Here is a 14,767-nt window from a genome sequence, read left to right on the forward strand (position 1 = left end):
CCACAAGTATTTTGTAAGTACGCATACAATGAATCTTCAGTGATAGTATAATGAAAGGGAATCAGAACCAAAAATAGAGTGAGTCATCTGCTGGTTTAGCAGTAGGGACAGAGGCAACGGATTGGAAACTGGCTCATTTGAAATTTCATAGCACGACATAGGACTGGACCAGGCTGACCAATCGGCATCGGTGGATTTGGTATTGGTGTCGGTATGGAAGGAAATGGTGTGGACCTTGGCATTGATATAGAAGTTCAAAACCGGAGTCTGAACTGGAGAAGTAGCAGGTACCACTGGGGCTTATGGTCTCAGAGCATGTAGAAGTCACACTGGAGACTCTTGTAGCTCTGTGGGGCCGTAGGTGTTTGAAGGTCCCTATTTGCTGTTGGGTTAACAGTGGCACAGGATACTCAAGGCACACTAGGACCAACTGCAGATTCACTTTGGACTCAGGAGATATCTGAACAGTGTGATCCTTATAATGAAACCCTTGCAAATTCTCGATAGACTTTGAGTGGAGGGATGAGGTCGAGTCCCACTTGGCTTTCTTGCACTTGTGTCTAGGCTTTGATTTGGCTTACCAGAAGACTTTGACCTAGAACCAGATTTTTCACAGGAGGAGCCTTGAGACCAGGACCACAACCAGACACGTGACTTGAAGTGGGAGTAGGACATATGCTTTGACCGTGACAGCTTCTTGTGCTCCTTAACGTAGTTTTACCTCTCAGTCCTAAATCACCTTGGGATGCATAAGGGCACACTTTTTGCATGCCTTAGTTGTACCCAGAGCAAAAGAAATACAGAATACTTTCTGCAGATCCATGACTGACATATGATTTTTGCATTCTCTTCACGGTTTGAATCCTGTTGTTTACAGTGGGGACATTGTTAGCAAACATACTGCGAAAAGTTTTGAAGTTGTCAGAAAAAACACCAAAGCTGGAAGAAGAGTTCCAGATCCATATCACAGGGTGTGGAAAGAAAGGGCCTGCTGTCAGCGCACAGGGGTGGTGCTTAGATGCTGCTCTGCTTTGTCCCTTCCTGGGCGCAACAGAGTCGCTGCGGGCCCCCGACCTATGAACAGGAACATTACTGAAGAAATCTCTGGATACAGCCTGATATCTGAGAATATTCTACAAGTATGTTACCTGAGATTAAAAGTATCAATCAACAATAAACATACCAGCTTAGTTTATCTACATTAATAAATGGAATTAATCCAATGTAGTTACTCACCCAGAAGAATTTCTTCAGATATTTATTTTGTTATTCATAACTTACTTTCATTTTACATATTTTTCATTTCTTACACTTTTTCTTTTTTCATTTACATAGCTTTAATTTTTTATTCATCATTATTTTCATATTATTCTTACAAAACCTCAGAGACAAATGTATGTATTCCACCAACAATACAAGAACAAAATCAATACAATACAATTTGATGTGCTGTCGAAGAACTTTTTGGGGGTCATGGGAAATGTGTGTATGGAGTGTGTACGAGTGTGATTTTGAAGGAGAGAGTGATTTACGAGTGGAGTGATTAGTCATTTTATATTGTACTCTATTGATTTTATTGTTCTTGTATTGTTGCTGGGATCCATGAATGTTTATTATTGATTGATGTCTTGTTTTCCCTCATTTTCCCCGAACCTAAAATAGTATATTAGGGATACCCTCCTTGTTAGAAACCTGCGATTAGGAATATCCATCAGAAAAGTATATTCAAGTGAGGGATGCTCGTCTTGTTTGGCTACAGCTTTGAGGGCCAGACCCTGTGCACCATGAGCATCCTGACAATGTTAGCTGCCCCCAAAGTCAAGCTGGATCCATGTGTCAAGCATCTTAACAAAAGTGGAAAATAACATGTACACCGAATGTTTTAGCACAAACATTTACTTCTAACAGCTCTGATCTAAGCTCTATAATGTGACCAAGTAGAAAGCACCCTAAGTAACTACCAGAATCCCTACACCACAGCTCTCCAAACAAACTAACTGCAGACACCAGAAACTACAACAAATCCTGCTCACCTGTTGCATGTCCCACAGATCCGTGACTCCGCTTTCCCACCACTCGCCTTGTATCATCTTCCATTGATGACCATATTTCGCTAGACATTCCAGGTTTTGGAGGCACAAGCTCTTGTCTCTTGGATGCCTGTAGGTCAGAGGATAGGTAGAAAAGAAGAGCAGATATCAGAAAAATACAACTCAAACATATTGCTTCAGGTGAGAGGTGCTCGGAACCCGGAGGTAACTAACCAGCCATTCTAATGGCATCAACACTGCTTACCGCATTGGCACACAGCTCACAGACGTTGGAAATCAGGCACTTTAAGTGCATACAACACAAACTGTATACAGCTTTTGTCCTCCACAGCAACAACTGTTAGAACACTAGAGATAGAAGAAAGGGAGAGAAAAACATACAAAGGCAATAGTAAACAGAAGTAAAGGGAAAATAGAATATAAGGCAACATGCAAGAGTGTAAGCATATACATTAATGCATAAACTGCAGGATGGAAGAAGAATTATGCTAAAGGGACCAAGCACCAGCACCAGCATGCAAATCACAGCATAAAGGAAAGCTGGTAAAATGGTTTACATGCAAACATTGGGTCATTAAATGGTGGTATATGAAAGACATGGTGAAACTCAAACACCATGTCAAATATTATGTACTGCATGCAGAAGACCCACTCTTTACATGTTCATTGACTAATAATCTTTATCAATAGTTGGAAATGGTCAACAAGCTAGCATAGAGTGTCTGAGAACTCTACATGAACTGAGCTGCACCTAGATCATGAGGCCCTGTGCGAGCAACTCAAACAGTACAGAGGAGATTGTATAAAAAAATAAGTTTTGGATAAAGAAATATGTCATAGGTAACATTATTTAGAGATACATTTACATATTACATATGTAATTGTGTAGCAAGATAAAATCAGGAAGAAATAATGAGCAGTACAGTGACAGAGGGCAAGCATAAACAGACTAAAAGAAGAGCAAGAGAGGTGGGTGACTGCAGGGTGGGTTGGAGCCTTAGGTGAGATGTAAGTGGTATGTTGAGGTTGAATACTTTTGCACCCTATCAACCTGGATATGGAACCCGTCATGTGGTGGACAACTAATTGAGGGAGTATGAGACACTCCGATGTTGGCATTATGTAGTCATCCCAATCATCTCCTTTTATCCTTCAGTGTTCTGACACTTTCCCTTCTTCCATGTTTGGTTGTTGGTCGTGATGAGAGGTATGTACTTGTATTGGCTTTAGTAGGATAACTGTGAAATGTTGGACTGGATGAGTTGGCAGAACAATAGTTACTTACCTGTAATCTGTGGTTCTCCAGTATTGGTGTCTTTCATAGATTCACATGCCTGAATCATTCCCCGTCGTCGGAGTGGGAGTCCCACGGTACATAAAAAAGCAATAATATGCTATAAATACATAGTAAATACCAATAAAAACAAACCAGGAAGTAAAGTAGCCAAAGCTACAGTAGAAAAAACTTCCACACCTATGACTATCCTAGTCATTTTGTATAGTCCAAAATACAGCCAATCAGGCGCCAGCACCCACCAGAAGGTTCTCCCCAGAGGCTCAGGCTCTCAGATTTTCTCGCAAGGAGTGAAGTTAAACCAATATAGCCTAAAAGCCTCTGAGGGGAGGTGGGCGGGTTGCATGTGAATCTATGAAAGACACCAATACTGGAGAACCACCGATTACAGGTAAGTAACTATTGTCCTTCTCCAGTATTAGGGGTGTCTTTCATAGATTCACATGCCTGAATCAGAGTAGTTAGCAGTACATCCGTGCTAGGCAGACGCCAATTGTAGTCAAGCTTGTCAGCATATAAGGCATACAACAGTGCAAACTGAGAATACACATATCATTTTAAGCATAGCAGAGTGCAATCATGCAAGCATGTGTAATAAATAGAACATAGGAAGCGTCTTACAGCAGTAAAAGGAGGTGGGAAACAGAGGCTCACCTTAGTTGAAAAGATTCCGTAGCGCTGCTCGACCCACAGAAGTATCAGCTTCGCTGGTTGCCTCCAGACAATAATGTCTGGTAAATGTATGGGGACTGGCCCAAGTAGCCGCCCTGCAGATCTGCTGAAGGGAAACTCAGCAAATAAAGCCGTAGATGACGACATTGCTCTTGTAGAGTGCGCTCTAGGAGCTGCTTGCAACGGTCGTCCTGCTTGTGAATGGCAAAAGACAATGGCAGAAGATATCCATCTTGCAATAGTCTGTTTAGAAACTGCCTGCCCCTTACGAATTGAACCATAGGTGATGAATAGTTGGTCAGAACTGCGCAAAGCGGATGTTCTCTGCAGATAAAATTTAAGACACCTTTTGACGTCCAGCGTATGCAACGCTCTTTCCGCCGGTGTTTGCGGGTTAGGAAAGAATGACTTTAGAATTATCGGTTCGTTGAGGTGAAAATCCGAAGGTACCTTGGGGATATACTTCGGATTAGTGCGGAGCATTACAGAGTCACTTGTAAACTGCAGGAAAGGATGGTGAACAGTGAACGCCTGAATATCACTGACTCTCCTGGAGGATGTTAAAGCCAGCAGCAATGATACCTTCCACGAGAGATATTTCAGGTATGCCTTGTGGATGGGTTCGAATGGGTGATGCATGAGTTGTGCTAGGACCACATTTAGATACCACGCCGGAGGTGGACGGCGTACTGGAGGGAACATTCTAAAAAGGCCCTTAAAGAATTGTTGTATAATCTTCGCAGAATAAAGGGAATTGGTCCCATCCTGTCGATACCTTGAGATCGCAGCCAGAAAGACCTTCAAGGTTGCGTGAGATAGGCCTGATCTTGCTAATTGCAGGAAGAAAGGCAGAATCTCCTCCGGCTTTGATGAAAAAGGGTGAACCCCGGTTGAGCGACACCAGATGCAAAAACGCTGCCATTTAAGACTGTATGTCTTTATGGTAGCGGGCGCCCTTGCCTTGGCCAGAACCTCTTTGCAGTCTTCCGGGATGTTTAGGTGGGCGAACTCACGGTACTCAGGCGCCAGGCCGCTAATTTCAATGATGCTGGATCCGGATGGTACACCTGTCCGTTCTGAATGCTGAGTAAGTTCGGGATTGGATTCAGCTGAATCGGTTCGCACTCCAACAGAAGAAGGAGCTCTCTAAACCAATACTGGCGTGGCGATCTGGAAGCAATTAGAATCAGTCGGCATGGTTCCCTCTTCATTTTCCGCAGGACCTTGGGGACTAGTGGAATCGGTGGAAAAGCGTACGCATATGTCAGAGACCAATCTATCGAAAACGCATTCCCCTGAGAGTTCTGTTGGGGATGCCAGCTTGCGAAGAATTGGTATTTGCTGTTGGTCTTTGTTGCAAATAGGTCTAGGTTTGGTCGACCCCACAGGTGAAAGATGCGCTCCACTGTCTGCTGATGCAGTTCCCACTCGTGAGTGGAGACCATCGTCCTGCTGAGTGCGTCTGCCAGGACGTTCTCTGTTCCCGGAACATGCACTGCTTGAAGATTTATGTTGTACTTTAAAGCCCATGCCCATAGGTCTTGTGCTTCTTGGGACAGGAGAAGTGATCGTGTTCCTCCCTGCTTGTTGACGTAGTGCATGCTTGTTGTGTTGTCTGTTCTCACCAACACATTGGCATCCTGAATGATTGCACAAAACGCCTGAGTGCAAGAGAAATGGCTCTCAGTTCCAGACGGTTGATGTGCCACCGCCTTTGTTGAGCAGTCCACTTGCCACTGATTGTGAGGCCTTGAAGATGCGCTCCCCAGCCCTCTAGAGACGCATCTGTAGTGATGGTAAGGCTTGGTGCCTCTTGAAGGAATACGCACCCCTTCTGGAGATGTCGCTTTTGTGTCCACCAGAGGAGAGAATTCCGCATGAGTGGTGTAATCCTGATGAGATCTTCGAAGGTGCCGGAGACCTGTAGCCACTGTAGGCTCAGTTCCTCCTGAAGCGGTCTCATCCTGAGGCGGCAGTTTGGTATTAATGGGATACAAGAAGATATCATCCCCAGAAAAGACTTGTACAGTCGAACTGAAACTAATCTTCTTGATAGCAGATTCTGCGCCATGTGTTTGATCTTCATTTGCCTTTCCTCCGAGGCAAAGGCTTGGAGCTTTTGGGTGTCCAATGTTGCTCCTAAGAAAGCTCGTCTTTGAGAAGGTTTCATTTGGGATTTGTCGAGGTTGACGGACAGACCCAGAGACTGAAACAGGTGTAGACACTGTTGTAGATGATATTGTGCAACCTCGCGAGAACTGGCCTTTATAAGGCAGTCGTCTAAATATGGGAAAATTTGAATTTCCTCCAGCCGGAGGTGTGCCGCCACCGGGGCCAAAACCTTCGTAAATACTCTTGGCGCTGACCGTAGTCCGAAAGGTAGGACCTTAAATTGGTAATCCCTGCCAGCCACCCTGAAGCGCAGGAATTTCCTGTGGCGAGGTAGAATGGGGATATGGAAATATGCATCTTGGAGATCTAAGGTGACCATGAAATCGCCCGCTGCCAAAAGATGTAATATTTCCTGAAGCGATAACATCCTGAATGTTAACTTCTTTAAATACTTGTTTAGAGCGCGAAGATCTAGGATCGGGCGCCCCTCTCCGTTTTTCTTCTTTATTAGGAAAAATCTGGAGTAAAACCCCATGCCCCTCATTTTCTGAGGTACGCTCTCGATCGCTCCTTTTTGAATCATCGATTTGATTTGGGCAAACAACTCCTTCAGGCGAGCTGGAGGTGGTCCTTTCGGTGGGACATTTGAAGGAAATTTCTCGAATTCTAGGGCATGACCCCTGGCCACGATCTCTAGGACCCCTTTGTCTGACGTTATCGACAGCCCATTTGAGTAAAATTTTGATATTCGTCCTCCAATTTTTTTTGAGAGTGGGGCTGTGGTGGTGGCAGGTGAAATGTCTCATTGGCGCTTATCCTTTCCACTGTAATTTGTCTTTCCCCTGTTTTGGGTATAAGTAGACTTTCTCTGGCCATAAGATTGGTAGCGCTGAGTGTGAAAGCGCTGATTGCCCTGTCTGTAGGAGGATTGCTGGTTATATCCAACTCTGTTGGAGGACGATCCCCGTCCTCTCGCTCCTCGAAAGAGCGGCTTGCGGAATTGGAGGCTGCCTAAGGATTTCGCTGTTTCCGTATCCTTTTTAATCGTCTGCAAGGCTTCCTCCACTTGGGGGCCAAACAGATATTCACCATCATATGGCATGTCCAATACCTTATTCTGGACCTCTTGTCTGAAGGAAGTGGAACGTAGCCACCCCTGCCTACGGAGGATATAGGTCTAACGGATACATAGACCATAGTTGGTGAAGAAGCTGCCGTCGACATGATCATCTGAGGCTTGGGAGATGAGAATGTCACCGTCGACGTAGATGTAGAGTCGACGGAGGTCTTCGTCGACAATGAGACAGAAGATGGCGTCGTCGACGATACAGAAACAGTCTGAGGTGAAATTTTGTCAACTGCCTGAGGCAATCTTTTGGTGGACCGTTTTTGAGGTGCAGAAGAGCCCTCCATATCCTTGCCTGTGGGATTAGCCTTAGAGGTGGAAGGCTTATCAGATCCCTTAGAAGGTGGATGTTTTTTAGCAACCTTAGCTCCAGGAGATGGCAATACCTCAGACGCAGGCCTCTTTCTAGACGCTGAAGTGGAACCAGAGGCTATACTGCCAACCTCAGACACAGGATTATCAGAATCCTTAAGCTTTTGTAGCCACAAAAGCAACCGACCCTCTCTGTCTCTGAGAGTTTTCTGAGGAAAAGTCCTGCAGATCTTACAGTCCTTGACTTGGTGATCTGGGTACAGGCAATAAATACATTTCTTGTGGGGGTCCTCTTTAAAAAGCCAAAGCTTACCACAAGAATCACAGGCTCTAAACAGAGATTTCTTTGTAGACATCCTTGAAGAAAAGATCCAAAAGGAAGAAAGAGAAGAAAACTGAGCATAGCTCAGGGAGACTCCCTTCACACGACGTGCGGTATTAAATCTGAGAGCCTGAGCCTCTGGGGAGAACCTTCTGGTGGGTGCTGGCGCCTGATTGGCTGTATTTTGGACTATACAAAATGACTAGGATAGTCATAGGTGTGGAAGTTTTTTCTGCTGTGGTTTGTTTTTATTGGTATTTACTATGTATTTATAGCATATTATTGCTTTTTTATGTACCGTGGGACTCCCACTCCGACGATGGGGAATGATTCAGGCATGTGAATCTATGAAAGACACCCCTAATACTGGAGAACTGGAGGAACTAATGTGACTGGTTTAACTAGAGTAGAAGATTTGAGGTCCTGTTCATGAGTATCTTGTCCCTGTGGTTCCTGTAGGTTCAGAGGTTGGGCCTATGGTGCTTTTGATGGTTGGTTATCTGCTTCCTTTGAGAAACAGGTACAATGTTCTTTCATTATGTGCCTTAGATCCTTAATAAGGTCTATTGGCACTTGATTATGGGACGTTCATGGATTTATTCATATTCTCCCTCCACAAAGATCATACATGCAAATGCAGTGCGCATGTTTTTCAGCCCGGTCTTCCTTCCTGTATCAGGGATAGTTAGGGTGATAGAAGTGAGTAACATGTTATCCATGTGGTGAAAATATATGTTCCTCCTCTGTATCCTAATTGCAAGTTGCCTCATATGGATCATGAGGGACTGATTCATTCTTTTCAGCCCTGTCTCCTTCACATTGGAAGAGGTGATATTTTGCAGGGTGACATATGTTCTGGCCATAAGTCTGACATCTTCTCTTTGATGGGTCAGCTATTGATGGGGACGACATCAACGGTGGTACCGTTGATGGCTATGTCAATGGCTGATTAGTTGACAGGCTGGTCTACATCGACGGTACGCTAGTTGATGGTATTAATGGTGACTTTGTTAACGATTTAGTCTTTGATGATTTCGTTGATGGGTTGTTCCTCAGCAAGGTTTGCAATGCTATAGACGGTGGTCTTGTAGACTAAGGCTGGTCTTTCCTGTGTCTCCTTTTGAAATTTGTTGTAGACAACTGGCCATGAACTGAGGTTTCTGGCATTGTTGACGGAGGTGCGGTCAGCGGTGGTACAAAGTGACGTGCTGACAGAGTACATTTGTTTTCATTTTAGGGTATGGCATGGCAGGATATCTGTGACACTTTTCTTTCTTTAGCCCCGTGCTCAAGTGATGGAGATTATTGCCTCAAAGATTTCTTGGTTGGCTTTTTTATGGATTTTCTTCTTAAGCTCTTTTAAATAAGATAATGTCTCAGTCATAGATTCTATAAGACATGTGACACTTTTTCTCTTATGAAGGCGTAAAAGCTGAGCCTGATTCATCCCCTGAGAAAGAAGTTTCATTTGCCTTAGTCACTTGAAGCCACTTCAAAAGTGTTCCCTCTTTGTCAGTGAGAGTTTGGGCAGAAAATATTCGGCAATTTTCCACTCTTTAGGTATATGGTCAGGGTAAAATCAATAAATGCATTTCCTGTGAGGGTCATTAGAGAACCCCCTTATTTCCCAAAAAGAGTCACATGCCTAAACAGGCCTTTTCTCGTTAAACATTTCAACACAAACCACCTAAGGATAGGTTCAAAGTCATATTTCAGAATAAAAAGCTTGACTTATATCAGGGAAGCTACGCTCTAAGGTTCCCTTTTCAAACCACATGCGGTAGAAATTTTAGATCAGATGGCCCGAGGGAGGGCTGAGGCTGAGGGCACTCTCTCTTCAAAGACTGAAGTTTGGTTCTTTTACCATGAAGTTGATGTGCTACTAAAGCATCACTATTCGAATGCCATGCAGACAGCAGCTTATTATGCGTCCTTTGGAAATTTGCAGTGGAACTGCTACTTCAACAATGGAAAATGATTCCAGGATGTGAATCTATGAGTCAATACTGAAGAAGTGGCTTTTACATGAGTGAAGGATAGGAGTTATGTGGGCGGATAAGTTCAAAAGTAGAAGCAACTGTTTTGGCAAGAATTTCATGCCAACAGCACTTCAGGGAGGAGCGGATATAGGCAGAGCACTGCTGGGTAGAAGAGTTACATTTTAGCAAGAGCCACTAGAATTATGTGGCAGTGGAGGTCTAAAACATGTAGCATTATTGATTATATTATGTTGAAAGAGAATTAAATGTATGTGGTAACTACGCATATTTCATTAAAACAGCTCTGCAGTACAATATACTACATTGAATATGTATTACATACACGTCTGATTAGGAGGACCTACATGCTTGTGATTACTTGTGTTAATAGTGTCAATAGTGAAACAGAGTCAATTAGGAAGGAATTACTCTATGCACTCCGTTTGAATTACATTTAAGTATTTCACGTTTTAGTTTCCTGCTGCAGGAGAGAAGATCTTCACTGAGTCCATCAAAACTAAATCTTTACTCTACTTATGCAACTTTTTTACTTATTTAAATGTACGACTGCTGTGGGATGGGATACAATGATGACAAAGAACATTTCAGAAGAACAAGATAGTCAAAAGATTGACAAAGATTGTTGATAGGGACCTGTCTCCTTGAAGACAGAGGGACGTTGTAAAAGCCTTGAGATCTGTGGAAAACATTATCAGATAATCACTCTCAAATGATAAGGCAACTAGCCCATCTTAGGCGTCTGAATGGTTGAAGAGTAAGATAGCTTTGTGAAGTAAAGTCAAGCTGGTATAATAATAACGTAGGTGTCATTAAAAATAACCAAAGGCATGGCTAAAGAGGTGCATTTTCAGAGATTTCTGAATTTGAGGAAATCATTTTCAAGTTTCAGATTGGTGGTAAAGTACTTCACAGAGAAGAGTCATTTACATAAATCTTCCACCAAATTGTTTGTTAGACATCTGACAGATGGAAAGTAGGCTGAATTGGCAGACCCTAGGCTTCTTGTTAGTTGATAAGGAATAAAGCAAACACATGGAAATGATGGACAGAGTGCTGAAACTTTTCACTTTTAGATCTCGGTTAAATCCATCATCATTCTTTAGCTCACTTTGCCACCCCAGTTCAGACCAAGCCATATGCAAATCAGTTTTGACCCTGTTCCTCATGGGACCAGTCCCCCTGGAAATGGTAAGTCAGGTCACTTTGCCACTGGATTCAAGCTAGCCTGCCTGATGAGGGATGCCACCCAGAAACTGGTCCCAGGATGCTTGTTTACAGTCAAGACTAATTTGCATATGGCTGAAAAGTTTCAGCGCTCTGTCCATCATCTCCGTGTGTTAGCTTTGTTCGCCCTAAGTTGGCAGGATACGCCCAGATGTGGGTCCCATGCTCACGTTGCCACTCGATTCAAGCTAGCCTGGCTGATGAGAAGTGTTACCCCGAAACTGGTCCCAGGATGCTCGTTTCCTGTCCAGGGAAGACCTGCCATGGCAGTTCGGGCTGGACTGTTCCCATGAGGAAAAGGGTCATGACTAATTTGCATATGGCTGAGTCTGAACCAGGGTGGCGAAGTGAGCTAAAGAACAATGATGGATTCAACCCTGATCTGTGTCTGGGGGTGAGTGCCTGAAAAGTATCAGCGCTCCGTCCATCATCTACTTGTGCTTGCTTTGAGTTGATAGGAATAACCTGCTTGGTGAGAAAGCTTGGGCAAACTGACTTGATAAAGTTCTTGAATAGTGTTGATTAGAATGGTTCTAAACTGGTTGGATTTTATATTGGGAAGTCCAGAGTAGATGTCATTGTAATAGTCAAGATGGAATATAATGACTGCAAGGACTAGTGAATTTTTTCTGCAGAACTGGAGGAGACGTAGGATCCCTTTATCAAGACAAGGGTGGTAGAAGATTGATTTAAGAGCAGTTTTTATATGGGGTAGGAATGACGGCTTACCTCCCAAATATAAAGTCCTAAATTTCAAGCCCGTTTAACAGGGCGCAGGAGAGTGCAGAGTGATTCCACCCATATCACTGGAAGAAGAGGGGGTTTACAGTACCAAAAATCTAAATATTATGGCCTGATTTAGATCGTGGCAGATCTGGTCCTGCCGTCAGTTTTCCGAAGGTTTGACCGCCCGCCTATTTGGCGGTGAGTCCTCTCTATTTAGATGTTGATGGGTCTAAGGATGAAAGACAAGTGCCGCTGTCTCTGCCAGAATTGTTCTCCCACGTCGACGGTGTCATAGGCATAAGCGGCTGTCGGAGGGAGTCCAGTCAAGATTACTGCCGGGCCAATCACAATGTGCCTCTCCGTTGAAGAAGCTGTGGTGGGGATACCTCCTACCCTGAGTTGGTAGAATCGAAGGAAATGAGGTAGAAAGTTACCTTTTTTGGTTTCCCACTTCTGTTTCCATGCTGAACCTCATTGTCCAAGTCCTTCCTTTGCTGCTACAATTTGGCCATGACACTAATCAATTCTATTGTCGCCGGGATCTAAGGTAAGCTTCTTTTACACCTGTCTAACTATGAATTGTGTGTTGACATTTGCTTTAGCTTTGTGCATTGTTACATTGCTCTTACATGCAATCTTTTCTCATATGTAATGCATTAGCGTTCATTTTACAACTTATCAAAGTAAAATGAACACACCTCTATTGACACTGAAAAAATGTTTTTGTTGAGGGGAGTGTTGTGCTTGTGGTGCCTGTGAGTGTGTGTATGTTGTTTGTATGCTATGGTATATGTTAAAATAAAAAGGGCATAGCACAATATCTGCATGTATTTTTTAAGCCAACGCAACATACATATGTAGTGACACATTACTAAGTAGTTCTTACCAGTCTCCACTCCACTAGGGACTCACTCCGTCAGGAAACCGCTGCAAGAACATCAGCAGCACAACATGAAAATCTAAATAGGTTTGGTGCAAACCCGCCAGCCTGAAGGCAACAGAATACTGTTAGCCAGCAGAGGAGCCTGCCGCATCGATGGAGGTGCGCTGCTTATGCGACGGACGGAAAACAGTCTGTTGATGCAGACGGCGGTTCAGCCAGCCCACATCTAAAAAAGGCAGGCGGAACTCGTGCACCTAACCAGACTACTTGTAACCACCACCACAGAGGAACAACGGGTTCCGCCAAGATCTAAATCAGGCCCTTAGTCTTTTTTGTCAATTACAGACAGAAATGAGCCACCATGCACAAGGAGCAGCTAGACAATGTCACAGGCCGAAAGAAATATCTATTGTAATTAAAAAAAGGAGGTGAACTTTGACAACAAAAGATGAATACCATGTCCACGCACAATACTGAGTATTACTTTAGAGTTAGCGGTTCTGTCCTTCCACAGCGCTAGGAAGAGGGGCACAAACACTAAGAAGGATCTCAGTCTTCTTCCTGTGCAAATATAGCATCAATCTAGCACTCAGACAGCAAACAATGACATCACTTGAGGAATCTTTAGCTATAACTGGAACAGTACTCCAGGAATGTTCTGTGAGACTGTGACAACATTCCAGAAATCAAAACACGCTATATATCATAATCCCAGGAACATGTAATTCAACGTTATGTCATTCTGTCCTCAGAGAATTACTACAACTAAAAAGGTTTAACTTAATCAGTGCGGTTTCCTCTGGCCGTTTACCTCAAGATCAGCTTGCAGTTGCTCAACTTTGCTCTGGCTAATGTGGGTCTCCCGCTCTGCCCTTTGGACAGCCTCCCTCAGTTTATCCAACTCCTTCTCCCCACTCAGGTGCTGGGCTTTCAGCTGGTGGGAGAGATGCAAAGGAGAAAATATCTGTCAGGAGTGCTTTTTCTTTTGATGAATGACATAATAAGAAAACAATAAGGGGTGATAATACAATTCACAGACATGTATACTTTGACTTTTCCAACACAACAGCACTGTAGGCGTACAGTTTTTGTCTACTCTTCAAGATGCCCCGGCAATTCAGAATCCTCCAGAATCGTCCCCTAGCCCCAAGGTGATATATGACAGAGACATAGCATATCTTATTTATTAAAACAAGAGTATCTACTGCCATATTTTCACAGTCAAGATTGTGGCTCGCTGCAGACGTGAGTGTTTCAGGGCTGAAGAACAATTATTTAATTATTTAGATTTTTGATCTGATGTGAACTGGCTTGAGACCAAACGGCCAGTTCATATAGCAGTTGGGTGTGGATAACATACAAAGATTTCAGATCGGATGAAGTGTGTTTCATCTGTATTCAGCAGGGCTATCATTCTTTTTTGCAGAGCAGGGGGTGTTGTCCCATTGGTATATTGAAGGGGTTGAAATGTCTCTTTGAAGAGGCTGTTGTTCCTTTTCTTAAATGGTGCAAAATGTGTTTGATTTCTCACATCTCCCGGTCCCAGTCCATTCAGCCTCAGTGTGACGAGCAATTAAATTCTGCAGGGAGGATGGGTGGTGGTAAACAAACTGGGGCATTTTGTTATCACCAAAGCAAGTTCTCTCAGAGCTGAAATCAAGGAAGTTACAAAACACGGAATGAGAGGACAAGCACAGCATAACTTTGAGGAGGCCTATTGGTGACAGCACCAGTCGAAGCAGATTGTGTGGTCAAGAAACTGCCCGGATCAGTGTCCATTCACCAGTCACAGACCTATTTCTTTGGTGGATATTGAGGTCTAAATCATAAGTCAGGTGCTCCTGCACCGCCTAACTACTTGGATAAAAGTACAGAAGGTTTTATCAGTGATTCAATATGGGTTCAGGCCAGGGCGGGGAACTATCGAACAAAATGTGAAACTGCGTTTGATCATCTCTAAATACACATGGGCAAACGGAAGAGCAATTCACTGAGCCTTCATGAACCTCAGATCAGCCTTTGATAGTTTTAATAGAGTTAAGCTC

General features: G+C 43.6%; 1 protein-coding gene across 5 annotated transcripts in view; it reads right to left on the reverse strand.

Annotated features, from left to right (window-relative positions):
• LOC144781595 (uncharacterized) overlaps positions 1 to 14,767 on the reverse strand; it is a 483,894-nt gene that overhangs the window by 210,701 nt on the left and 258,426 nt on the right. For all 5 annotated transcript variants that reach the window (XM_078660513.1, XM_078660514.1, XM_078660512.1 and 2 more), the window contains exons 10-11: positions 13,534 to 13,656; positions 2,034 to 2,160 (exon numbers count right to left, since the gene is read on the reverse strand). In XM_078660513.1, coding sequence (XP_078516639.1) covers positions 2,034 to 2,160; positions 13,534 to 13,656 — 250 coding nt within the window. The remainder of the gene's footprint in view (positions 1 to 2,033; positions 2,161 to 13,533; positions 13,657 to 14,767) is intronic.

The sequence above is a fragment of the Lissotriton helveticus genome, chromosome 9, assembly GCF_964261635.1.
Source record: "Lissotriton helveticus chromosome 9, aLisHel1.1, whole genome shotgun sequence".
In the NCBI taxonomy this organism is placed as follows: domain Eukaryota; kingdom Metazoa; phylum Chordata; class Amphibia; order Caudata; family Salamandridae; genus Lissotriton; species Lissotriton helveticus.